Genomic DNA, 25,018 nt, shown 5'->3' on the forward strand with positions numbered 1-25,018 from the left:
TATTTGTGTGACAGGGAGAGAAGTACTACAATCATTCCAAGAAACAGCTGCCATCTAAAATTACAATCAGTATTAGAAAAAGAATAGAGCTTTAAAAAAAGGGGGGGGAATGAAATAAAAGCAGACATAATATAGGGACCAGAAGAAAACTTAAAAAAGGAAAGTTAATATTCTCAGAAAAATAAGATGAAATTGATTACATGAACTCCATGAACTAAGAACAAGATGGCGTCTTTAAAGGCGCAACCAGAGAATAAGAAAGAACTCCAAAATGTAAAAAATGTGATAACCCAAGTAAAAATTTCGGTACACAGGACGGAAGACAGAGTAAAGTAACTCTTTTAGAGGTAAAACTAAAGAGAGCAAGAGGGATGGAATGTGGGAGGGAAAAAAAATTAAGAAAATTAGAAGACTATTTCAGGTGGTTCAACATCCACTTATGGAAGAGCTAAGAAAATTGAGGGCAGGAAATTGTCAAAGAAATAATAGCGCAGGAAACTTTCCTAGAAGTAAAGGACGTGAGTTCCAGTACAATGAGTGGAAAACAACCCACACCAAGTCACATCATCATGCAATGTCTGAAATTTTGTAGAGAGGGAAAAAAACCCCGAAAATGTTAACATACAGAGAATTAAGAATCAAAATGACAACAGACTTAGAGGCTAGAAGTTAATGGATCATTACCTTCAAAATTCTGATGGCATGTGATTTCCTTCTTCTTATTCGGTATTTAGCCAGACTATTGATCCATTGGAGATAATGTGGAGTTAAAATCATTAGAATGTGGAGATAAAATCATTAGAATGTACTTTTATTCAAAACAATTTTTAAAATTAAGGGTAAGGAAAACTAGATCTTTTTCTTTGTACTTCCAGAACACAAATGAGTGAAGGCACCTAAGTATTTTGTAAAAAGCAGGTTTCTGAATATTTGTTTAACACACCCATGTCTGTCACTCCAAAACATCTGTGTATCTTGAGTGTATAATTTTAACAATTTTATATGTGTATAGGAAAGGTCCAGAATGGGGCAGGGTGAAATTTCTTTTACTGCTTATTCTGTATATTATCTGAATTTTTAAAAAGGAGTATACATTAATTGTAATCAATAGAATATAACTTAAAAGGGGGGGGGAAGAGACATGACTTATTCCTTCATTTATTTTTTAAAATATAGGAAGTCCATGCTATGTCTGTCTCCTCTTCTAGGTGCTGTAGGAGATACAGTTGAAGTAGAAAACACAGCCTCAGCCTTTGAAGGGTTTTGGGTCTGGCTGTTAAAGGGGAAACATGCATGGAAGGGAATGGATCCCAGCCGTGTTGAAAGTCTGCCTCTGTGTGATCTCAATGTACAGACTACTCTCAGGGCCAAGCAGATGGCTTTCCAGGGTCTGCAAAGAGATGGCAGCCTACTTACTTAAGAGCACTTTAAAAAACCAGGATTCGTGACAACACCAAACTCAAGACCCTGAACTTGGAATGTCTAATTTAATAACTTTCATTTGCATTTCTATAGAAACCAACATGCTTCCTGCTGCCAACCCCAGGAGCCAGAGGTTAAGGTTTTTAATAATAATAACAATAATGAGTTATACTTATTCCAGATTAGTTTTCTGGCTCTCCAAAAAACAAATGGCTAAGATGTCCAAAATGTTCCTTTCACAACTCTGCCAAGTGCTGGCTTCTCCTCTCTGTCTGGAGATCCAGCCAATCTGTTGAAAATTATCCCCCCCCCCCCCGCTTTTTTTTTTGAGTACTTCCAGGCAGTTGTTCAGAGAGAAGACTAAATCCTGCAGTCTGAGATGGACAGCCACAAATGGAGGCTTTTTTCCATACTTGTGCAGCAGAAGAAAGTGACACTTTGTATTCCGAGTCTTACTTCATTTCTTCTAGGTGTGCATTTGGGAAAATGTACACTGGACATCACATCACATCATACCTAGTTGAGAACAACATTGTGTTAATTGGGAGTGTAACATTTGCCTGGTGACTGTTTTGGTGTTTTTGTTTTTGTTTTCCTTGTGAGTAAGCTTTGGCCTGAATATTCACAAACTTACAGAAAACACGGGTTCACTGTGGGGGAAAGAAGCCTTGAGCCTAAATAAGAATTAGCCCATACCCCCTCTTCTGATTTGATTTGCGTGGGAGTTAGAGGGGTTTTGGTTTTCATTTTTGTTTTGTTTTGGGTGCTGTGTGGAGGGTGGTTAGAGGTGTTATAATGAGTTAGTAAGATTGTCTTAATTTGAATACAGGAGGGACTTGAAACTTATTAGACCCAGTGGAAGATCTGTGGTTGTGATCTCCAAAAGTACTTTGTAAGAGCAGATGGATATATTTTTAAAGATTAGTTTGGCTGGCAGTTCGCCTGCTCATCTATTCCCCTTCAAGTCAGTGGGTGGGCCTGGCTCAGTGCATGGGAGTGGAAGCTCAGGTTGGGAACCTTAATCTAACTTAAGCGGGCTGATTGGCAGTAGTGGAGAAATGGCTGTCCACCCAGTCGTGGGACACTCACTCCTGTGAAGACTGGCCTGTCTGGGCCACAGTGTCCTCTGCTCATTAAGTGGATGCCTCACACAGGGATGCCTGGGTTCCTGCATAATAGAAACCCCGAAAAGTCTAGTGGCTAGATTGGGAAACAAGAGAATTGCATTGTAGGCTTGCAGTTTACCCCCAACCTGTATTTTTTTTTTTAAGATTTTATTTATTTATCGACAGAGAGAGAGAGAGAGATCACAAGTAGGCAGAGAGGCAGGCAGAGAGAGAGGGGGAAGCAGACTCCCTGCCGAGCAGAGAGCCTGACGTGGAGTTGGATCCCAGGACCCTGGGATCATGACCTGAGCCGAAGGCAGAGGCTTTAACCCACTGAGCCACCCAGGTGCCCCCCCAACCTGTATTTTGATCTTAGGAGACTCCCTGAATTCCTCTGGGTGTCAGTTTCCTCGTCTGTGAAATTAAATGAAAAGAGTAGTAGACTTCTCTGAAAGTCCTCCTAGTTCGAATATGTTCCTTGAAGGCTGGGACTCTATTGGCACCTTTCTTTTGCTTTAATAATACAAGTTGGCAAATTAATATTATCCTTAGTGAAAATGTCTATAAGGTTTGGAGGAGGATCCTGAAAGAGTTCATTGACCAAAAGTTACAGGGATAGAAACCAAAAACACTTATTTTGAAATATTGGAGCTTATGCTAAATTAGTTTGTTATTGACACATGGAAGAAATTTCTAGGTGATTTGTTGCTAGCGTTCTGGATGAGGCAGGTTTAGCTCTGTTTGAACTATTTGCATATTTAGTGATGTTCTTAACTAGGAGTTTATTACTTACACGATGCTCTTTAGAATTACTAAGTAATAATTTGTAAAGTAATATCTTTGTAGAGTCAAGCTGATGAGGATAGGACCCCTATGATTGGAAAGAAGATAGCCCGTGGTGAATTGGGGCAGGATTCGTGGAGGGAGTTCTAAGAAAATCATTAAGAAGGCAGCTGGTGTTTACAAAGCCTTCCTAGGTGCTGGCACGGTCCTAGGTGTTGGGGCTGGAGCAGAAGCAAGACAGCCTTCGGTTTCAAGGAGCAACTTCCTAGTGAGAGGAGACAGACCTGAAACATATTTAATAAAACAACAGTTATTGTAGGGAATTGGTGAGCGGTGGTGGATGGTGTGTGCTTCTTTAGCTAGAGAGGTTGGAGCAGTGGGAATAATAGGAAGGAAGGAGGTGTGGAATGTAAACTTTGTCTGGCAAAGCCTTCAGACTCTAAAGTGTGCCTCTTGAGTTCATGGAGGTGTCTCGCGGCCTATACCTGCTAAGATGAAGAGGGCAGCCAGGTGCAGATCACTCCCCTCAACCCCGCTTCAACCAGAACAGTTCCGGCTTTGTTTTGTTTTGTTTTAAATATTGGGATTATATTGGGGGGAAAAAAAAGTTGTTGGTTGTATTAAAGATTTGGAAAACAACTGCTTGGGAATAAACCAGTTATGTTCATTCTTGCCCCTTAGTACCTTAGCGCTTGTGTTTTGGCAGTTCAGATGGATAGTCAATAATCCCGCCTCCCCCCACCAGCCAGGAGGTCCTAATCCCTGGAACCTATAAATGTTACCTTGTAAAGACAAGAGGTCTGTGTAGATGTGATTAAATTAAAGCTTTTGCTCTGGGGTGATTATCTTGGATTGTTTGGGTGGGCTCTAAGGCTGATAAGAGGAAGGCAGGGTGAGGTCTTAGAGACAGAAAAGGAGAATTCAATGTGACCGCAGAGGCAGAGATTAGAGCCACACAGCTGCAGGCCTAGGAAGGCCAGCAGCCCCCAGAAGCTAGAAGGGGCAAGAAGTAGGTTCTCCTCTAGAACCTCTGGAGGTGCCTTATTGGCACTTCGATTTTTGACCATTGATTTTTTTTTTTAAATAAATTTTTAAGACTTTATTTACATTTTTTAGACAGTGGGGAGGGACTAAGGGAGAAGAAGAGAATCCTACGCAGGCTCCACCCAACCCTGACCATGACCTGAGCCAAAATCACGGGTCAGACACTTAAGTGAGCCACCCAGGTGCCCCAAGACTTTCTTTAAAATTAAGTAATCTCTACACCCAATGTGGGGCTTGAATTTACAGCCCAGAGATTAAGAGCCACACACTCTACTGACTGAGCCAGCCAGGTGCCCCTGGACCCTGATACCAATTTCAATTTATGGCTTCCAGAGCTGGGAGAAAATAAATAGAGTCGTTAGGTTAGATTGTATGTTCCTTGATACCAGCATCCCTTTTAGTTAATATTACCTTTTCCACAGAGTCTAACTCGGTCCCTTGAATATCATGACTGTGGTTTAGTTACCTGCTTCTGCATATGGCAAATACCCTAAAATTTCGTGGCTTAAAGTCACAACTCATTATTTCTCACAGTTCTGTGGGTTGACTGGGTTCAGCTGGTTCAGCTTCGCCACGTGGTGTCATCTGGGATCACTCAGATGGCTGAGATATCTGAGACCTCAGCTAGGACTGGAATGACCAAGAGGGCTTCACATTCACGTGTCTGCACCCTCAACAGGGAGCATAAATAACGGAGGTGGGGGATCATGGGGCCTCTCCCCAGCAGAGTTAGTCAAGTCTGAAACACCATGAGTGCAGAAGCTGCCATACCTCTCGAAGCCTAAGGCAGAACTGGTGCAGCATTGCTCCACCACCTTCTGTGGATCAAAGAGGTCAAAAACTAGACCAGAGTCAGGGGAGAGAAAATAGATCCTGCCTCTTGAAGGGAGGGAGGCATGCACATATAGCAAGGGTAGTCGGAATTCTTGTTGGCCGTCTTTGCAGGCTGCCATAAACTCTTTAGAAAATGACCATTGAGTTAACTATTAGAGGCGGACTGATTCTGAGATTTTATAGATGGCAGGATTTAGAAAGACACATTCTCTAAGAAACAAATCTCTGATGTAAAGAAATCTGTATTAGCTGCCCAGATGCGACCTTGTGCACATGAGGAATTCGTGAGATGTATGTTTACTGACCACCTGTCTGTGGAATGAAAAGGAATGTATTTCCAGGCCCAGCCTTAGGCCAGTAATTTCTACAAGGGGAATGGCAGGGCACTTCCAGAACCAAATGAGTTTCCACTTCCCCTCCATGGGTAGAGTATAGTGATGACTGATTTTGTGATTTGGGAGATTCTCCACCTGGAATCAGCTCCCAAAGGGAAGGATTGGGAAAACTTTCAGTAAGTCCAAGAATGTCATGGCTCTCTATGGAGGATAGGAAGGGAGATGAGATTGGAAGGAGATCTGGTCAGAACCTAGACCCTTCAAAGAGAGGCCCTGAAGAAGATACCCTTCCTTTAACTTCCTTCATGGTTTGCCTGACGTTTAGTAACAGGCGTTCCTGGTGGGACCCTGGCCACGATCACAAGTGCTTGCTGAGTGTGAGATTCTGGCCCTGGGGCCTCTGACATCTGTTCAGTCCAATCACTCATTCTTTTTAAATTACCACTACGCGAGGGAGAAGTGCTGGTGTCCGGCCCACTCAGATGTGGAAAGAGGATTCTAGGAACAGAGTCAGAGATGGGCGATCCTCCTGGTGGGGTTCCAAACCCAGATTTCTTTTTTATTAGTTGTTTCTATTTTATTAGTTTGCATTTGCTCCTCCTTTGACGTGTGTGTGTGTGTGTGTGTGTGTGTGTGTGTGTGTGTGTGCTTTGTCTTCTTTGTAAGTTTGTTTCCATTTCGGGGTACTTTTTCTTAAGATGCGCTTGCTCTTTTTATCAGCAATCACTGTGGCAAGGAGACGAAGGCCTTTGCTGGTTTCTCTCCTCTAGAGTGGTTTTATAGGCCAGAATCTGGGGATAGCTAGGTTTTAATAGTTTATTGGGTTCACATTTGAAAAACCGACTGAAAACCTCCAGCCTTCAGTGTTTGTTTCCATCTAATGAAACCAGGTTTATGGTGTTTGCTCCATGGCCTGTGAATAAGTCCTCATTTTGTTGTTGTTGTTTTCCTTTGTTTTTTTAAACCAGGCACAAGCTATGCCTTCGCTGCTGTTTACTCTGGAGTTCCTTTTTCTGCATGTTTTTGTTTGCCTTGGCAAGCTTTCCCTCTTTATACCTTTGTACATTACTCTCTTGGTCCCTGTTCCTGAGATGATTCAGAATGATAGGGGATCTGTATGTAGTAATTGGGGGGTGGGATACCTTATTTTAATTTGTAACACGGTTCACTGAATGCCTCTTTTCATTGCACAGTCATTTTTTATCAAGATGCTTTTGTTAAGCTCAGAAGCATTTCAATTTCCATATGTGTGGCAGATCTTAGGACAGGGTCTCTAAGAGGAATAGAAGCTTGATTCAAGTGAAGATTTTCCTAGGCTGTTATGGATGGCAGGTGGGATTCGAAGACAGTCAAAACAATGGAAGCTCAGATGCTCTAAAAAACTAGAGCATTACCATTACTTCGGCGTTACCAAGCTTGGATGTGGAATGTGCAGACCAAGTGAAGCTCAGAATGTGGCTGGGGTAGGGACTGCCTTTCACCCATGGCTTAGCCAGGATGGGAATGAGGCATTCTGGGCTGGTGTCTGGGTTCAAATGTTCAAATGTGGGAGAGGCACAGAGAGCGTTACCACACTGAGGCTTCTGCATTCAAATGGGTCTAGACTGATATGGAACAGTGTTCCTGATACAGTGTTGAGTGTAAAAAGCAGATAAGAAAAGGATATATAAGGAGGAGAAAGGTGTAGATGGACAGACGTCTAGCAGTCATCTTTAGGTAGTGAGTTTGGGGTGGACTCGAGATTTTTCTTTGCAGTGTCCTTTATTATCTAATTTTTACTCAGTAAACAAGTAGTGCTAGAGAAATTTTTTAAAAAGCTTTAAAACAAACAAACAAACAAACAAATAGCTTTTAAAATAAAACAAATGGTGCTGGGCAGGCATTTTCATTCATTCAGTTAATCTCTGTTGCCTGCCAGCTTTGTTCATGGCCTTGTCTGGGTTCTGGGGGAGCCCACCCCTGAAAGGATCAGGCAGAGGAGTGCCCTGCGGGAGACTGGAAGCCACTCTCTGCTCCTGGTGCGGGGCAAGTGGATTCCTTCAAGGAGCTTCTGTGTTTCCCCAAGGGCCTCTCCATGGGTTGTGCCTACATAGTTCTTACTGGATAGAACTGGGGAATCAACTCATGTTTTGTAGAGTCTGACAGTCCCCAAGGTTAAAGCTGCTTTATTTTCATTCCCTGTCCCGGCTTGTTTGTTTTCATTTTTGTCTGTCTCTTTTATCCCATTCACAGTATTTGGTGGTCTCCTTTTGTCTTCCTAGAAGCTTGAATTGACAGAGATTCCAGTTTTCCTTTTTGGTTATCACTTCTTTTGTTTCCATAAAGTTGCAGGGCTAGTTTTTGGCCGCATAGATAACCAGGCTTGAAATCCCTGTCACTGGAGAATTTATCCCCAGGGCTTGCTATATTTGTGGAGGTGACATATCAGCCTGTTTGCTTATATGGGTGAACTAAAATTGAACTGTTTGTAAATCAGCGAGACAAGATTTCTATATTTGTATTTAAGAAATTTCAAGTCCTGGCAGGATACTCAGTTTATTAATTCAAATCAGGATTTTGAATGTCCTTTGATACAGCTAACGATTCACGTTGAGAAAGTTTTAATTTGTTACCATCTTAGTCCTAACTCCTCTTATCCTTGTAAGAGAAATTGTGTTGAAGCTAGATGGGTGGAGTGGTGTCAGTTGGGTGGGAACCAGTCACTGGGAAGAGAAAAAAGGCGTAAGGCATTGGTTGAGGTCATCTATAGTAGAATGTTTTTCTTCTCTGACTAATCTTATATATTCATGGCCAGAATGTTTACCAGTCAGCCAGCATTTATATAGAATTGTGGTTTGTATCAAGAGTGATACAGGGGCACCTGGGTGACTCGGTTGGGTGTCTGCCTTCAGCTCGGTTCATGGTCCCAGAGTCCTGGGATTGAGCCCTACCTTGGGTTCTCAGCAGAGAGCCTGGTTCTCTCTCTTCCTGTGCCTGCTGCTGTGCCTACTTGTGCTCCCTCTCTGTCAAATAAATGAATAAGATCTTTAAAAAAAAAAAAAAAAAGTGATACAAGGAAGTGTGAATGTGGTTCCTTACCTATAGATATTTACGCTCTAGTTGAGGTGCAAAGGGACATTCAGTGAACGTACGTTGGGTCACTGTATTTTTCTACCCTCCCTCTAGTCCGGTTCATCTGCTCTTGGCACACCTCTCTGCTGTTCAGAAACTTTCAATGCCTGTAAGATACAGGCTAAGCTGCTTAGTCTGGCATTGAAATTTCTAAAAAATTGTATGCCTTTTCTGTCTTGTATGTCTTTTCTGTCTTGTCTTGTCAGGAAGCCCTCTTTTCATCCAGCCGGTTTATCTACCCAGTTGGTTTCTGTAACTACCCACCCTCTGCATGCTATTTCCTCTCCCTTTTAATCCATTTCTCTCCATTTTTACCCAATTTTTTCAAAACATCTTGGTTTCCACGTTTGCCACAAACTGTTCCCTAACCTTTCCAGCTGCCAGTGATATCTTTCCCAACTCCACTGTTCCTGGAAGCTTTAGTTATTTGACCCTTAAAGTGGTTTGCCTTACCTAGTCCATGCGTGTGCCTTGTCTTCCTAACCAGATCTTAAACCCCAAGAGCTGTGACTGTTTCATATTGTTAGTGTCTTCCATGGAATCTAGCACTGTGCTCAGCATGAATTATGTAAGTATTTTAAAACAATTGCTGTTTTCCTGAGAAAACTGATCATGCTATAGTTTTGATTAAGTAGAAATGATAGGTAAGATTCACATGTTCCAGGACTTATGTATGGACTAAAATGGTCCCATGTTCTTCGCCTTTTAAAATAAAGCTTTGGATTCCAGACCTGTAGGGGTAGCCCAAAACCTATGAGTAGCCTATGAACGGTAGGCCTTCTGCTGTAGCTAAGAATCAGGAGTGAGTGAAGTTTGAATAGATGATTCTGATATCCTCCTCTGGTGGTCTCCTTTTGTCTTTTGTCTCAGTACTCTTAGATAATTCTGATATCCTCCTATGCTTTACCTCTTGAGGCTCTTTTTGATAATACGCAAGGATTGTTAACACTGAATCTCCTTCAGGCAGCACTCTGTCTGTAACACATTTAGCCAAGTCTTTAGTAACCCTTGGCTGATGCAGATTTGAGAAGATGCTTTTTATTTAAATTCTAGTTCATTAACATATATGGTAAAAATTGTTTTCAGGTGTAGAATTTAGTGATTGATCACTCGATGATCACCAAGGCTCATCACAAGTGCCCTCCTTAATACCCATTACCCATTCAACCCAACCCCCACCATCCTCCCTCCATCAACCCTCAGTTTGTTCTCTACAGTTAACAGTCTCTTCGAGTTGATACTTTCTTAACAGTGTCAAGGAGCCTGAGAACGCTATAATAGAAAAGCAACTCCGGTGTGCTCAGAGTATCTAAGCAAGGTCAAAATTCTTCTTAGAAATAATTTTGGTTTTTCTTAAACCCTGAGAGAGGTACAGTTGATGCTTCAAAGTCCTACACCATCAAGCATGGACACAATAATTTTAACAGAATATTTTTTTTAAAGATGTAGTCAAAGCCCACTGAATTATTAAGAACAAAACAATTACTTAAAAGATTCACCAGGGCACCTGGGTGGCTCAGTGGGTTAATTCTGTGCCTTCAGCTCCGGTCATGATCTCAGGGTCCTGGGATCGAGCCCTCCATGGGGCTCTCTGCTCAGCGGGGAGCCTGCTTCCCCCCTTCTCTCTGCCTTCCTCTCTGTCTACTTGTGATCTCTCTCTGTTAAACAAATAAATAAAATCTTTAAGAAAAAAAAAAAGATTCACCAAATGTCTATAACTTCTAGTGACATACCTTCTTCATATATTCTGCAACATAAACTAGTTGGTAAATACCTGCTAAGGTAACTGAATGATGTAATTCACTGTTTGGGACAATTAGTTTCAATTCAATTAAGACAGTGACTTTAATTTGAGGATGATAGCTCCACAGCCCTTTTCTCTGGTATATTTGTGGTCATCAGAGCCCTTTATTTATCAAGGCAATTTCTAGACCATGGTAATGCAACCATATGGCCTGCTTACATAAGAATGCTTATGTCCTTTGACACCACCAAGAGATATCGGACCATTAAGGAGTGACTTACTGCCCTGGAAATACTGATTTCTCTAGAAGACATACCACCAGGCTTTGTGGTATAAACGGGGAGATTCTATATGGGCAAGTATACACAGGGATTGCAGTATTGAATTCATAACAGTTTTAAGTGACTCCGCTAAAAATGGAAACTGATGTTCCTGACCAGTTTTGCTTAGCAATGCTAAGGAATGTAACAATGGTCTGTAGTGGAATGGTTTTGTGATCAGTGTTTTGTAAAACACTGAACCTGCAAAGCCCAGGTTTGTCACTATTTGTAACAATAAGGTAATGACCAAAAGGCCTGTCATTTGGGATTAAATCAATTACACTCAACAAACAGTGGATTACTCCGCAGCCATTAAGTGGAAAGAAATAGAATGGTGTGTCTGATATTGAATGATTACTCAGATATAATTCAAATGAAAAATGAAGTCAAGGGGCACAACCATATGTATAATATGCATATTTGTGGGGAAAAGGGGCTAAACTGAGAGTATGTACCTGTATAAACAAGTTTTTTGCAAGGAAAGCTGAGATGCTTTTGTGTAGTTGTCTATGCATGGGGCACTGGGAGATCTAGTATGTGGGGTTTTTTAACATTTGCACACATGTTCAATAAATGTTCAATAGATCTGATTTAAAAGGAAGTAAGGACTTTCTCTTCTTAAAAAGAAATCGCTTTTACTGTGAAATAAGTACAAAAGTGTATATAGTGTGTGTAAGGTATAAAGAGTAACTGTGCAACACATACTTTTAGATCCACTACCTGGTTAAGTAACAACATTTCTTTTGAAGCCCCTTATATATTCCTTCCTAATCCCATCTCCTTTCTTTCCCCCCCTTGGAGAAGTGATTGATTACTTTTGCCAATTTTGGTTTTTTTTGCTTCTCATTTTTGTATCACTAAAATTTGTTTCACTAAGTGATGTATTACTTAGTGGTGCTTTATTATAAACTTTGTTTGCAGATGGTTATATTATTAAATTCTTCTTTAACACACTTTTTTCACTTAACATGATGTTCCTGAAATACATCTCTGTTGATACATCGGTAGTTCATTCAGACTTACTGCTCTACAGTATGCCATTGTGTGAGTGTAGAGTTGTTCACTCTACTCCTGAAGGACATATAGCTGCTGTGTGTACAGTTGCACAAGCCTTCCGGTGCCCATGTTATTAGGCCACTAGAAATAGCACTTGTGAATCACTGGCTAAATACATCTGTGGCTTTCAAGAAAATGTCAGATTATTTAAAAAGTTGTTTTAGTAATGTTTGTTTCCATCAACAGTAGGAGTTCTAGTACTTGGTATTGTCAGACTTTTTAGTCTTTGCCAGCTGATATAAAATGGTCTCTTAGTATGATTGAGCAGCTTGTATTTATTGGTCACTAATGTTTATTTTCTGTGGATTATATTTGAATAGGTTTTATCCATTTTTATGTTCAGTTGTTTGTCATTCAACTTACTGATATCACTGGAGTTCTTCATATATTCTCATACTAATTATGTAATCCTCAGTTATATGCATTGCGTATTTTCTCCCCGTTTGGGGCTTGGCAAATAAAAACGTTTACTTCCATCATTTTAGAACCTTTTTATTATGGGAATTTTCAACATATGTAAGAGTGAAGAGAATAGTATAACTAACCCTTGCATATCCATCACTGAACTTCAAGAATTACCAACATTTTGCCAATCTTATTTTGTCCATTTCTTGTCCTCCCAAGGTCACAGGCATCATGTCACTTTTCCCATAAATACTTCAGGTTGCGTGACTGATTTGATAAGAGAGTTTAAAAAGAAATGCGCCATGCTATTATCATGTGTAACAAAGTTAATAACTGTATAATCTTCAACTTTTCCTAATTGTCTTAGAAATGTCTTTTTATAATTGGCTTGTTAGAATCAGGATCCAAATGGGGCCCAAATGTGTTTAGCCTTTTAGTCTTTTTTATTTCATAATGTTTGATACTCTTCCTCTGCCAAAAATACTTTTTGTATGTGTATTATTTTCTGTTTTTATTTGTGCTTTTTTGTGTGTGTAGAATTTTTTAAAAAAATAACTGATGTAGTTGAATATATAAATTATTATTTTTATGGAATTGCATTGAATTTGGTGAGAATTCCTCTTTATAAGACTGAATCTTTTTTAAAGAATACTGAATCTTCTTATCCATGAACGTGGCACATCTCTCCTATTTAAGGCCTGTTATGGCATCTCCCTGTTAAAATTATGATGCACCAGTGTAGAGTGTAGAAGAAAAAGAATCTTACACCTGAAACTAATGCAACATTGTGTGTCAACTATACTTCAATTAAAAAAATAATAAATTTTTAAAAGAAAAAGAGAACCTTTGCCTCTACCTCACAACATACACAAAAATTAATTTGAGATGGATCATGGATCTCAAGATAAAAGCTAAAACTATAAAACTCCTAGAAGAAAACAGAATATCTTTGTGATGTTGGGGTAGGCAAAGATTTCTTAAGCTACAGAAAACATGAATCATAAAGAGAAAAAAACTTCTGCTCATCAGAAGACATTATTAGGAAAATAAATTGACAAGCTACAGAAAAAGAAGGTACATGTAGTGCATATATATGACAAAGGAAGCAAGCAACCTAATGTGAAAACAGGCAAAAATTTTGAATAGCTACTTTGCAAAAGACAGTATCAATAACCAAAGCACAAAGAGTGTTTAATATCATCATTAGTCATCAAGGAAATGCAAATCAAAACCACAGGAATCTACCACTAGGATGGCTAAAGTGAATAAAGAGAAAGACAACCGCAAATGCTGGAAAGAACACAGAACCACTAAACTCTCATTTAATACTGGTGGGAGTATAAAATGCCATCATGATTTGGGGGAAACTGTCAGTTTCCTAAAATGTTAAACATACTAAAATGTTATTCTCGGATACTTATTCAAAAGAAATGAAAACATGTCCACAAAAACCTTGTGTAAGAACGTTCCTAGCATCTTTATTCATAATAGCCTACAAATGGAAACAGCCCATATCTGTCAAGAGGAGAATGGATAAACAAACTTGTATATTCATACAGAGGAATAATACCCCACAAAAAAAGAATCAAACTATTAATACATCAGGTAACATGGATAAACTTTAGGCTGCGTGAAAAAAGCCAGACCCCAAAAAATTATGTAATGTATTATTACATTTATATGAAATTGTAGAATAGACAAAACCAAATTGTAGAGTTGACTGGGAAGGGATACGAGGAAACTCTCTGGATGATGGAAATTTTCTGAGTCTTCATAGGAATGGGTTACATGAGTGTAAGCATTTGTAAAAACTGAACAGGTCTTGTCAGAATTCAAAAGTAGTATTTATCGGATGCCCAGAACCGTAAATACCAAATCTGTGCCTCTGATAACCGTACTCTAGCCCAGTGGTTTTCGGCTGGGACCATTTTACCCCTCGGGATACATTTGGCAATGTCCAGAGACATTTTTTTTTCCCCCAGAGACATTTTTGATTGTCATGACACGAAAGGGTGGGGATATTACTGGCATTTGATGAGTAGATTCGTTGGAGGCTGCTAAACATTCTACAGTCATATGACACCGCTCACAACAAAAAATGGTCTAGTCCAAAATATCATTGGTGCCAACTTGGAGAAACCTGTTCTAGACCTTCCCTTGTTACAGAAGCTGTCAGCCTTAGCCAACCAGATGTTGACTATATGTGTAGTCCAAATCAATTGTAGAAAACTTGGCATTTGCACAGATTACATATTTCTTCCCCAACAGAACTTAATATCAAATATTTGTAAATACACATAATCTTAAATTTTGAGATAAAATTCCATGTGTTAAGAGCACTTCCCAAATCAAAATTAAATGTTTTGTTTTGACTGATTGTTAAATTTTTAAGGTGAGGTTTGTTCTCAACTTTTTTTCATTAAATATTCAAGCAAATGACCTTGGCTATCTTCCTTTAAATAAAATTAAAAGGCTTTATTATTAGATCAAAGGAAATAAATGATAGTAATTTGTTTTTCTTCCCTTTACAGAATGACAGGCAGTGAGTTTTTTTCTCGTTTCCCGGAACTCTATCCGTTTCTTCTCCAACAGTTGGAAGCTGTAGCTAATACTGTGGACAGGTAAGAAGAGAAAAGGGTGGGACACAGTGAAATCAAGGAAGTTAATTACTTCATTAATCGAGATTTTTCCCTCCAGGCAACAGTTTTTAATCAACTCCTTCCTTATAACTTAGATGGATTTTTTTAAGTGCTTTTTTATTACATCCTGTTGCCTGACTCTCTACAGTAGATTTGTACCTGAAAAGTTGCGTAAAATCCTGTTTTGTTTTTGGTTTTGTATAGAGGTGGAGTGGGGAACAAGAGGGAGAGAGAGATCTTAAAGCACAGAGCCAGACGCGGGGCACTTATGCCTCAGAGATCATGACCTGAGCTAAAAGCAAGAGTCAGACACTTAACTGATTGAGCCACCCAGGAACCCCTAATACCCTGTTTTTATGATATTTTTTATATTTTAAAAATCCTGTTTTAGATTGTTTTTTCGCATTCTGTTTGCAGGGAACATATTTCAGAAAACAGCTTCTTAGAAACACAGCTTCTGAAAAGCATTTTCTTCCCATGATATTTAAAAATCTCTGTGTTTGCATACTGAGTTTGCTGTCACAGACACCAGCCATTTTTTTCTTACTGACCTGTTAGAGTTGACCATTACGAGAGTAAGCAAATAGCTGGTTGGTCTGGAAGAAGCACTGGCATGCTTGACCCTAGAAACAGAAAAGAAAGCCATTCAGAGAGCTTCCCGTCTGATCAGGGCACATAGAAAAGTTTATCACTACCCTTTCAATCACATCCTGTGCTGATAGTGGAATTTTTAGAACATGTGCTTTTTTATTCTTCTAGCCACATTTGCACTTGATATGAATTTATACTCATTATCTGTAACGGGGAGGTAAAATTAACATCAATGAATTTTACTTCTGTTCATGATACATTCTCTCACATGAGTAATTTGTACAGACAGGCTTTTCTGGCCCCCAAATTGACCGTTCAAGCTTTCCTAAGTGCATTTGGCTGTTGAAAAGTTTCACATTTCATACTGTGGGACTCCTTTCTGCTATATGAACAGCTCAAATCAAAACACAGACACAAATTAAAATTAGCTTTGAGAAGAGACTCGTGTGCTGGAGCCCAATCCATGCTTGGCCAGTAGCTCTTCCTTATTTGTGCATTAGGAATATATGAAATGAATGGAGGGAAAAAAACGAGAAAAGGGGAACGATCTTCCAATCATAGAGCATCTCACTTTATATTCATAATCATTTAATGAGAAAAATGTTTGAAGGTAACACTTTGCCTCTTAAAATATGTCTTTTACATGCAATAACTTTTTTTTTTTTTCCAGTGACACAGGAGAACTCAACCGCCATCCAAGCATGTTTCTCTTACTTTTGGTGCTGGGGAGACTCTACCCTTCCCCGATGGACGGCGCCTATTCTTCTCTCAGCATGGCGCCTTTCATTCCCTTCATTATGAGGTAGTGTGTGCTTCGCAGAAATAATGGGGTGGGCATGGGGGCCCTATGGGGTATTTTAACTTGTTTCCACTATCATTGTTTTTTGTTTTGTTTTTGTTTTTGTTTTTGTTGTTTGTTTGTTTTGCTTTGGGAGAGGTCTTGATGAAAGCAAGGGCCTGGGGTTTGTTGCCATTGTCCCCAACTGGTCTCCAGTGTTTCAGAAGAAAGCGCTTCTACCGTGGGTGCAGAAGCCCATAGCCATAAGCCACTGCTGAAGTCATGTTCCCTAGGCACTCTGCCTGCTAATGGATGTGTGGTGTTGATAGAGGAGATGCCTGCTGTTGAAAAGCATAGCCTGGGAATTTGCGCTGTCCCTGTGTTGAGCCTAGGCAGCCTGAGGCAGGCTTGGTCCTGGCATTATATCCCCTGTCCAAGGGTTGAAGAGGATATTTGCCCTTCTCTCTGGAGGAGTTTGCTAGTGCAAGGCCATGCTATGTGGCACAAGTTCCCTTCCTGCTCATCTTCTCTCAACACTGGAGCACCAGAGAAAAAGCCGTGCATACAGATTTTGGAATCAGATGATAACAGGCTTTTGTGCTCTAGAGCCTAAGAGCCACTTCCTCTGTTGCAGTTCTTGAGGTATTTGCCAACTTCTGATCAGATCACCTTTTTCACTTTCGATCAAAATCCTCAATAAATAGACGTTTAAGAAGTCTTAAAAATTTTCTTATGGAACATTTCAAAAGCCCAGTCATATTAGTTAGCTCTTGACGTCCTGCTCTCATCTTGGTAAAGCAGCATTTTCATTTTTATTTATGTACCAGAAATGGAGATAGACTTAGAGCAGAACGTCAAGATTTGCCAAACTCAGAAGAATGTGTTTGTTATTTATGTGGAGTCCCAGGTTCCACTTCCTGGTTTCACAGAGCTGACTGATGCATTTTAATGTAAAAAACCATTAAACACAAGATGCTGGCATGTGATTGCTGTGGCCATTTGTTTGCCGGGAGCTCTGGCTGGGGCTGTGTTATCTCTGATCACAGAGATGACTCACTCGGATGGGGTTTTTGTTTCCTGATACACAAAGTTACCAGTCTCCTGGATCCGGCATAGGGTGATTCATTTTAGGAATTTGGGTTGTAAATTTTACTTTCAGGAGCATTTAAAAATTGTACTTTCACATATAACTGGAAAGAACTAAAAAATGTTTGAGAAGGTTGTTGGGGTGGGGAAGGAAAGACACATGCTCAGCATTACAGAAGGACATGCTTTAGAACTTCATCATCCTGTGTTGAGAACATTCACTCTGTGGAAGCTTATTACTAATCAGTCAGTTATGTGTTGCATCCTAGAAACCAGAAATTACTGCATTGAAAGTATCCTTCCGGTTATTTAGAGTCTACATATAATCAGAGTGCTCGTATTACTAATTACATGCAGAGCCCTCATTATATAACAAAGATTGCATTAATGTAGAAGATTTAAATATTGCCATAAAGCCAGTGTCCTTTGTGTATCGTTTTTGTTGTTTTGTTTTAAACTCAAAAGGCACAAGGTGTCCATTATACTGTCCTTCCAGGGAAAATGCCTTGGTCAGTAGTTGCTTTCTACCCGAATAAACATTCATAGAGTCCCACCAACAGCACAAGTGCCACGATTGCTTCCTTAGAATGTCAGTAGGCTCTCTTTATTATTCTATACCCCAATTCATTTGTGGTATAGAACAGTGTTTCTCAAACTTCAAGAGGTAACCCTATCACTTGGGGAATCTCATAAACTTGGATTCATTAGGTCTGGAGTGGGGCCCGAGGGGTCTGCCTTTCAAACAGACTTCCAGGTAATGCTGATCCTGCCGGTCTGTAGATTATACTTTGAGTACCAGGATTAAATTTGGGATTTTAAACATAATCAGAACCCTCCCCACCCCCCAACTGCACAGAGGATTTTAACAAACTAGGCAGTAGTAGTGTTGGTCATACTTGGTACTTGGTTAGGCCATTCTAGGGGTTTATAAGAAATAGATTTTGACCCAGGAATGCAGAGAACAACAAAAAGTACTCTGAGCAGAGATGTTAGTAGGAAGCACACCAGCGTTTTTTGAGCTTTGACTATTTGCCTGACACTGAACTGGCCGTCTTGCTTACAACGACTTAGAGAGGAGGTGTTATCACCCCCACTTTCCTGTTGAGGAAATTGAGGTTCAGAGAGCGAGTCAGTTATAGAGCTAGAATATGAACCCGAGAGCATAGGCCTGTCAAGAGTATTGGGGGAACTCTTTCCATTACACCAAAATAACCAGCTTCCTTTTGTGCAGCCAAGAGCAGTGGCTACACTGAGTAGGCTGGTGGGCCATGATATTGATGAAGTTTGGAGTAAGAAGGAGCCCATCTCCAGAGTTGGTGGACCCAAGTGCTGTTTTCAGAATGTGGAAGTCATGTCCCCACCAGCAGTGGGATCTGCTCCTGCTTTGCTTTTCTAGTAGTGAGAATGACTTGATTGGAAGCAGCCATTCTCTTGGGCTTGTCTCTGCAGGATCATTGCCTGAGATATCAGGGTTGGTCTGTGACCAGCTATGTAGGAAGCCTGGCTTAACTGAAAACCCTGTGCTACCCTAAAGTGTTCACAATCACTGAGGAACCATAAAAGTAGTGAATTTGTAAAACTGTACATGCTTGATTTACTTTACTTGGGAGAAAATTATTCATGAAGGAAGTGGAGGATTGATCATAAAACCTGTCATTCCAGGCAATATTTGCGGTGCTAGAGATGGTAAAGATTGGGCTGTTTTGAGTTGGGTTAATAGCTGAAAAGATGGAGGTATGCACAAGTGGGTGGGCGGTGCTTTATTTCTGTAACATTGCCAGTGTTAATTTATGTACTTGGAAGAGTCTAATCAGGCTCTTGGATATTCTGAGTTTAGTTAAATAGAAATTTTTCAGCTGGTGGGGGTAGCATGAGGGTTGCTCTGACCATGCTGAAGTGAATTGCACAACCAGAAGATTAAAAGCCCCAGTGACAGCTTTTTATTTCCCTCTGATCTGTGTATACTTACCTGCCATTTCCTTCCTCTGTGTAAGATGTTTGTGAGTATTGTTTGTCTTTTTGATCCTCATCCAGCATTTGGGAGTAGAAACTTCTATCTCTATTGATCTACTTTGTTGACTGAAATCTTAGAAGTTCTGATTTGGGTTCTCCAAAGTTAGGCATGTGTGCAGTTGCAGCGTCTTGGAACAGAAATGATAATGTTCATCACAGTGTTTTGTTGACAAGTTTTTTTTTAATCCAGTGTGTGTTATGTACCCAATGCTGTGCTCCGTCCAGATTCATGGCCCTTTACCATACCAGTGTGATGCCTTCAGTTTCAGACCGCTTACCCTTCAGTTCAGATACCACCGACCCCAGCTGGCTCCCTGAATATACTTTCCTTGTCTAGGGCTTTCTAGAGACCAGAATATTCCTCTACACGTATCTTTGAATTCCCTTTTACAGTGGAGTTTCAAGTTTGAATTGAAGAACTACAGAAAACTAGATATGCCCCAAACCTGGGCCACAGCATGGTGTCTTGGATAGAACAAAGGTGCTGGGTTTAAGAGACCCAGTTCTGTCTAAGCTCTGCCACTCACTGACTAGCTGTGATTCTTGGACAAGACTCTGTACCCTCTCGGAACCAGCATGGTACCCACGTATGTAAGGATATCCACGGAGAGAGAAGGCTGTTACTGACAGCAGATCTCAGCATTGAATTACTACCTGTGGGGGAAACCCTTCCACTGCCTTTTAACCATTCTTTTGGGTGGTTTTAAAAGGGTCTCTCAACCCTCACCCTCAGCCCCACCCGTTTGGGGGCTTATTTTCGTTACAAATGACTTTGAGTATATCTTTCCTCAAATAATTCATTGTTCACCTTAGAAAACTTTTCAGTGAGATCTGCTCTTGTTTACTCTGAAAAATGTTGAGGTGCTAGTAACACAATTAAATACGTGGCAGTGGAAATCACCCCTAGGGACCCATCCTGTGGACACTTCTGTCGTTGAGATATTGAAATATTCAGCCAGGAATCAAAAAAAAATTTTTTATACATTTAAAAAACATTTCATGGAACCTTTGGATTGTACCAGTCTTAAAAAGGGAGGAAGGGTAGGAGGTTCGAAAACTCAGTTAGGCCTTTTAACCCTGTGATATTGAGAAATAATATTGGCCCTTGTTTTCTTGTCCTTGATAGTTACATAATTCAAGGATTACCACTTTACTCCTTGCCCAGGTTGTGGAGTTGAAGGAACTGGTTTTCCATGGTGTAGAGCTGAGGTTTTTGGGGTAGGCAATAGATGGCTTCTCCCTTCGTTTGTGATTATAATACCAGGAGCTCCTCTTCAAGGCTGCATGGCCCATTTCTATCTGCTCTGTCTTCCCAGAATCCTTGTAGATAAGTTAGAGGATCAGCTTTGCCTCACAGAGAGATAAACAGGCAGAGAGCGGCTGAGACATTGGTGGGAAGGAAGACATGCCCTCCTCCCTTTCTCTTCACTTGAGCTCTGGCTTGTCTCTCCCTCTGAAAGGATATATAGCGTTTGTTACTTTAACCTCTTATCCTTCCATTCATCACTGCGGGATCATAAATAACTGTAATTTGTAGCTTGGTGCTTATTCTCTCCAAACAAATCTTAGCCTCTTTCCATGCAGAAGCCACTCTGGGTTTTTTGGTTGGTTTTTGTTCTTTGGTCCCCTTCTCTGCCTCACCCAGGTTTGGGCACAGAGACTGAGTTATTAACCTAGAAGTGAAAGTAATTGCAAATTGAGACATTTTGTGTCTTAGCAGATCTGCATGTCTGTGAAGTAGTACAGCCTCCTGGTCCTACACTAGGAGCCATGTTTCATATCCCACTGGTTACTGGTTAGGTAGAGGAAGCTCATCTGCGTGTTGTGTTTTACTAGCCTTTCAGGAGTCTTGTGTTCCAGTCTCAGCTCTCACATTTACCTTTATTTTGACTTCACCTCACTGACCCTCTGTTTCCTTATCGGTCACATTTGAGTATTGGATATTGTCTGGGTGCCCCCTGGCTTCAGGGGCCTGTGAGCTGAGTCCTTCCTGGCCCCTGAACCCTTTTGCTCTGACTGCTATCCTGCAAACTGCTCTGGAAGCCCCCCCACAGCTACCCTGCTGACGGCGTTAGCACCGAATTAGAGGCCTGGATTGATAAGAATGGAAGAAGGAGGGAAGGATGGAAGCGGGGAAGGGGGCAGATGTCATTTTTCTGCTGAAAGTCCTAGAACTATCTATATACAAGACTCACAGATTTTTATGGCATGCAAGAGGAGGGCCCCTGGATGCTTCAGGCTGCCACTCTGTATATGGGGCTAATACTGCTTGCTTAAATACTTAAATATTTACATAAATATTTACTTACAAAAAATACTTACTTACATAAAAATACTTACATAAATACTTAAATAGCAGATAAAAGGCCCTTTGATTTAGTTTTTAAGAAAAGTTCTAGAGAGAAGAAGGGGTTGATGATGATAGAAAGAGGGCAGACTTTTTAAACACCTGTTTTGGCTTATCCCAACCAGTTAACTGGAAGGAAGGCCCTGAAGCCAGATGTAGGGGGGCAGATTTTAAAAAAAGGCTACTGTGTTGGCCTGCTGATGAAGGCAAATCCCTGGACCCAGGCAATTTACAGCCTCAGACACATGTGAGCCTAGAACCATGTCAGTGATTTGGGGGAAATGTGGGATGGCGGGTGTTCTGCTGGGAGCTTGCAGAAGGATTTTCGAAAGAGAAGGGACAAGGCCTATTTTACCAGTGACCAAACAATTGTATTGATACTGACTGTTTTAGACTGGGATCATTCAGTGTATTATTTGCAAAAGTTAGTTTGCTGAGGTGGAGAAGGATTCCCTAAGAGTAAGTCATGCCTGAGTCACCTCCCTGTTTTGATGGGATTACCAGGCTGATAGACAAGGACAATGCCGCTTTAGTCGACATTTGAATTACCTACTTAAATGAACCCGGACTAGGCGGCATGCTTATCGGGGTTTGTATATAACATAAAGATAAGTGGTGATGGAATCAACATTCAAAACAGTCTTTAAGCATGGGAGTGACAAACACAAATTCAGGCCAGTGAGCATTATTTCAGTGTGGCTGGTGAAGGAGGGGTTAAAATAGAGAAAGCAAATACAAATACTAGGAGCTTCCGTTTTATTTGTGATGGGTTCTAAAGCTAGATTCTGGGCAAGTGGTTGATTGTTGTATTATTCTGTATACTCTTTATTATTTGATAGGTCTGACATTGTCCGTGATTTTAAAAATAAGATTCAGAATAGCCTTGGAAGCCTGGATGGATGGGCCGAGATTATCAAGGTGTCTTTTAATAGAGATATGTGTCATATTCTGATTTTCTAAAGAAAAGTCAAAATTATGTACATACAGGATGAGAGCTGCCTGGCTCCCTAGCAGTTTTTATGAAGAAAGTCTTGGGAAATGGCATTTCCTGGTGAGTCCTGTGGAAGTAGTGTGACACAGTTGCTGTTTCCAGATAGTGAAGACTGTAGACCCCCTGAACTCTGCTGGTCAGATGAAACCTACATCATTGTGCTGCTTCTGTTATTCTGTGCTGGGCTTCCCATTTTAAGAGGGTCACTGATAAACTAATATTTATCCAGAGGAGATAACCAAGATGAGGAGGAAGCTAAACATCTGGAAACAGTTCGACTGGAAAAGACTTAGAGTCAGCATGGTAGTGGTCTTTACATTCTTGAGAGGCTGCCATATGGAAGAAGGCACATAATTATTCTGGCACTCCCAAGGGGAAACTGAGAGGTAGATTTCAGATTTAATATAAAGAAGAGTTTTGTGAAAGTTAGCATGCTCCATCAAGGGAATGGATAGATTTCTGTAACACTGAGCTGCCGGTCATTGAAAGTATTCAAGGAAAACTGATCACATGCTGGGCTTTCTGCAGGATGTCTGAGGTTGAGTGAGATGACCAGCAGGGCATCTTTTTGAGACGTCTTATTTTGGAACAGCTGCACAACCTAGATGTAGATTCCAAATGTACAGTGAAGGAAATGACAAGCCTGCCTCCGAAATGATAACATGTTACTTGTACATTTTTATTATGGGCTCCTCTGTCACACAAAGAAAAGAAGTTGGGGTGCCATTCTTAGCAAGGTCCATAGGGTCACAGTGGTCTGCTCCCATATGGTGCCCTCCAGCAGTTAATTCACTTAAGTTTAGCTTCTAAGTAACTTCTATAATTTCGTTCGGGAGAGTTCTGAAAACATTTTTTTGGCCTATGGGATGTTATGTCTGAAAAGCATTCCTTATTAATTTAATTATCTTTTTTGTGGTTGCTATATTTTTCTCCATTCCAGATGTTGGCTGAAACCACATTTGTTTTCCGACGAGTACAAGGAACATCTGAGTCTTTGAGAAAAGGCAGAGAGATGCTTTTCTGAAACGTGATTAAAATAGATAACTCTTTGTTGTCCAAACTTCCTGAAGACTCTTCTTTGAACAGAGATGCCTATAGAGAGAACACAGGAGTCCCCGAGCCTAGCCCATGACAAGAAGAGACAACTGAGAATAGGTCTTTGCCGGTGCTGTTAATGTAGGACTTGTTTCCCAACCTGGCCCTCAGAAACATCCAGAACTCCACCCCTCCTGTGGTTACTGCTAAATTCTGTGAGCCTGGGAGATTGGGATTAAAGGTTAGGAATGTCCCTATACCTTCCTGATCTGCCAGCTATGGTTGGATAAAGAAGGGAACTGCCGTCCCATCAGTGTGTGGAAACTCTGACCTCTGGTTTTACTAGTGTGACTCTGATACCAGGTCAGGCTTTGGGCAAGATCATCAAGGTGCACATGTTCAGTTCTGCTCAGGGGTTTTCCAGCTGCTCCATTATCCTCTTTGCATATAAGCCAGACCTGTGCCCACTTCTTCCTTTCATACAGATGTGTAAATGACCCTAGTCATTACCTTCCTTGGGGCTGTTTGTTGTATTAGAGAGACATACATTTTGAAATACAGCAATGAAAGTTGGTTTTGGAGTTTGGGGCCTTCCACAGGGGAGAGATGGGAAGGTTGTTTCCTAATGCTGTGAAATCAGTTCGGGCAGCTACGTACTCTGTCTCCTTTCTACCATGGCCCTGCCTGCCTGCCTAGCGCTTTATGGGAAGCATTGTGCTCACCGCCTTCTGAATTTCTGACTTCTACCCAAGGGTAGCTGAGATTCAGCATGTGAAATGAAATCATGTTTCCTGTATTGTGTGGCTTTTTTGCAAAGAGAACTGGTATAAAGGATACTCTGTCATCTGTCACTGATTTTTATCTCTTAGTTCCTAGCGAAGAGCCTGGCCAACTTCATCTCTGGTGCCAGATCTCTTTAAGACCATTTTCTAAATAAGTTTTTGAGCAAAAGGAATGAGGAATTCACCTCTTACGGAATGCATTGACAAAGCAAGCTAAAAAAACAAAACTTGTACGGACCAGCTTTTCTTCAATGTTATCTGTTACTTCAACAGGCCAATGCAGGTCATGTTAGAACAAGTGATTTGATCTGCAAACAGCTTCATTCTTAGGTGAAATTTTTGACAATGATGATAATCCATGGCCTGTTGCTGCCATCCACTCTAAAAGTTAGAATCCAATTAGTTAATAGATTGATGAAGTAGTTGTTAAACATCCATTGCATACCTAGCTAGTGTTAGGTCTTGGTAAGATGCAAAGTGAAGAAAGAAGGTCTTCATCCTCGGAAGAACTTGCAATCTAGCTAGTAAGATAAAACATACTGAATTTTAACCGCCGAATTATGTGACACACTCAGGACCAAGGGCCTATAAACAAG

At 40.7% G+C, this 25,018-nt stretch overlaps 1 protein-coding gene across 7 annotated transcripts in view; it reads left to right on the forward strand.

Annotated features, from left to right (window-relative positions):
- Positions 1-25,018, forward strand: part of THADA (THADA armadillo repeat containing) — a 329,048-nt gene that overhangs the window by 131,158 nt on the left and 172,872 nt on the right. For all 7 annotated transcript variants that reach the window (XR_004287706.1, XM_032351902.1, XM_032351903.1 and 4 more), the window contains 2 exons: positions 14,692-14,781; positions 16,061-16,192. Coding sequence is in view for 6 of the 7 variants with exons in the window: in XM_032351902.1 (XP_032207793.1) it covers positions 14,692-14,781; positions 16,061-16,192 (222 nt within the window). In the remaining variant the exon portion in view is untranslated. The remainder of the gene's footprint in view (positions 1-14,691; positions 14,782-16,060; positions 16,193-25,018) is intronic.

This window comes from Mustela erminea, chromosome 7, assembly GCF_009829155.1.
Source record: "Mustela erminea isolate mMusErm1 chromosome 7, mMusErm1.Pri, whole genome shotgun sequence".
Lineage (NCBI taxonomy): Eukaryota > Metazoa > Chordata > Mammalia > Carnivora > Mustelidae > Mustela > Mustela erminea.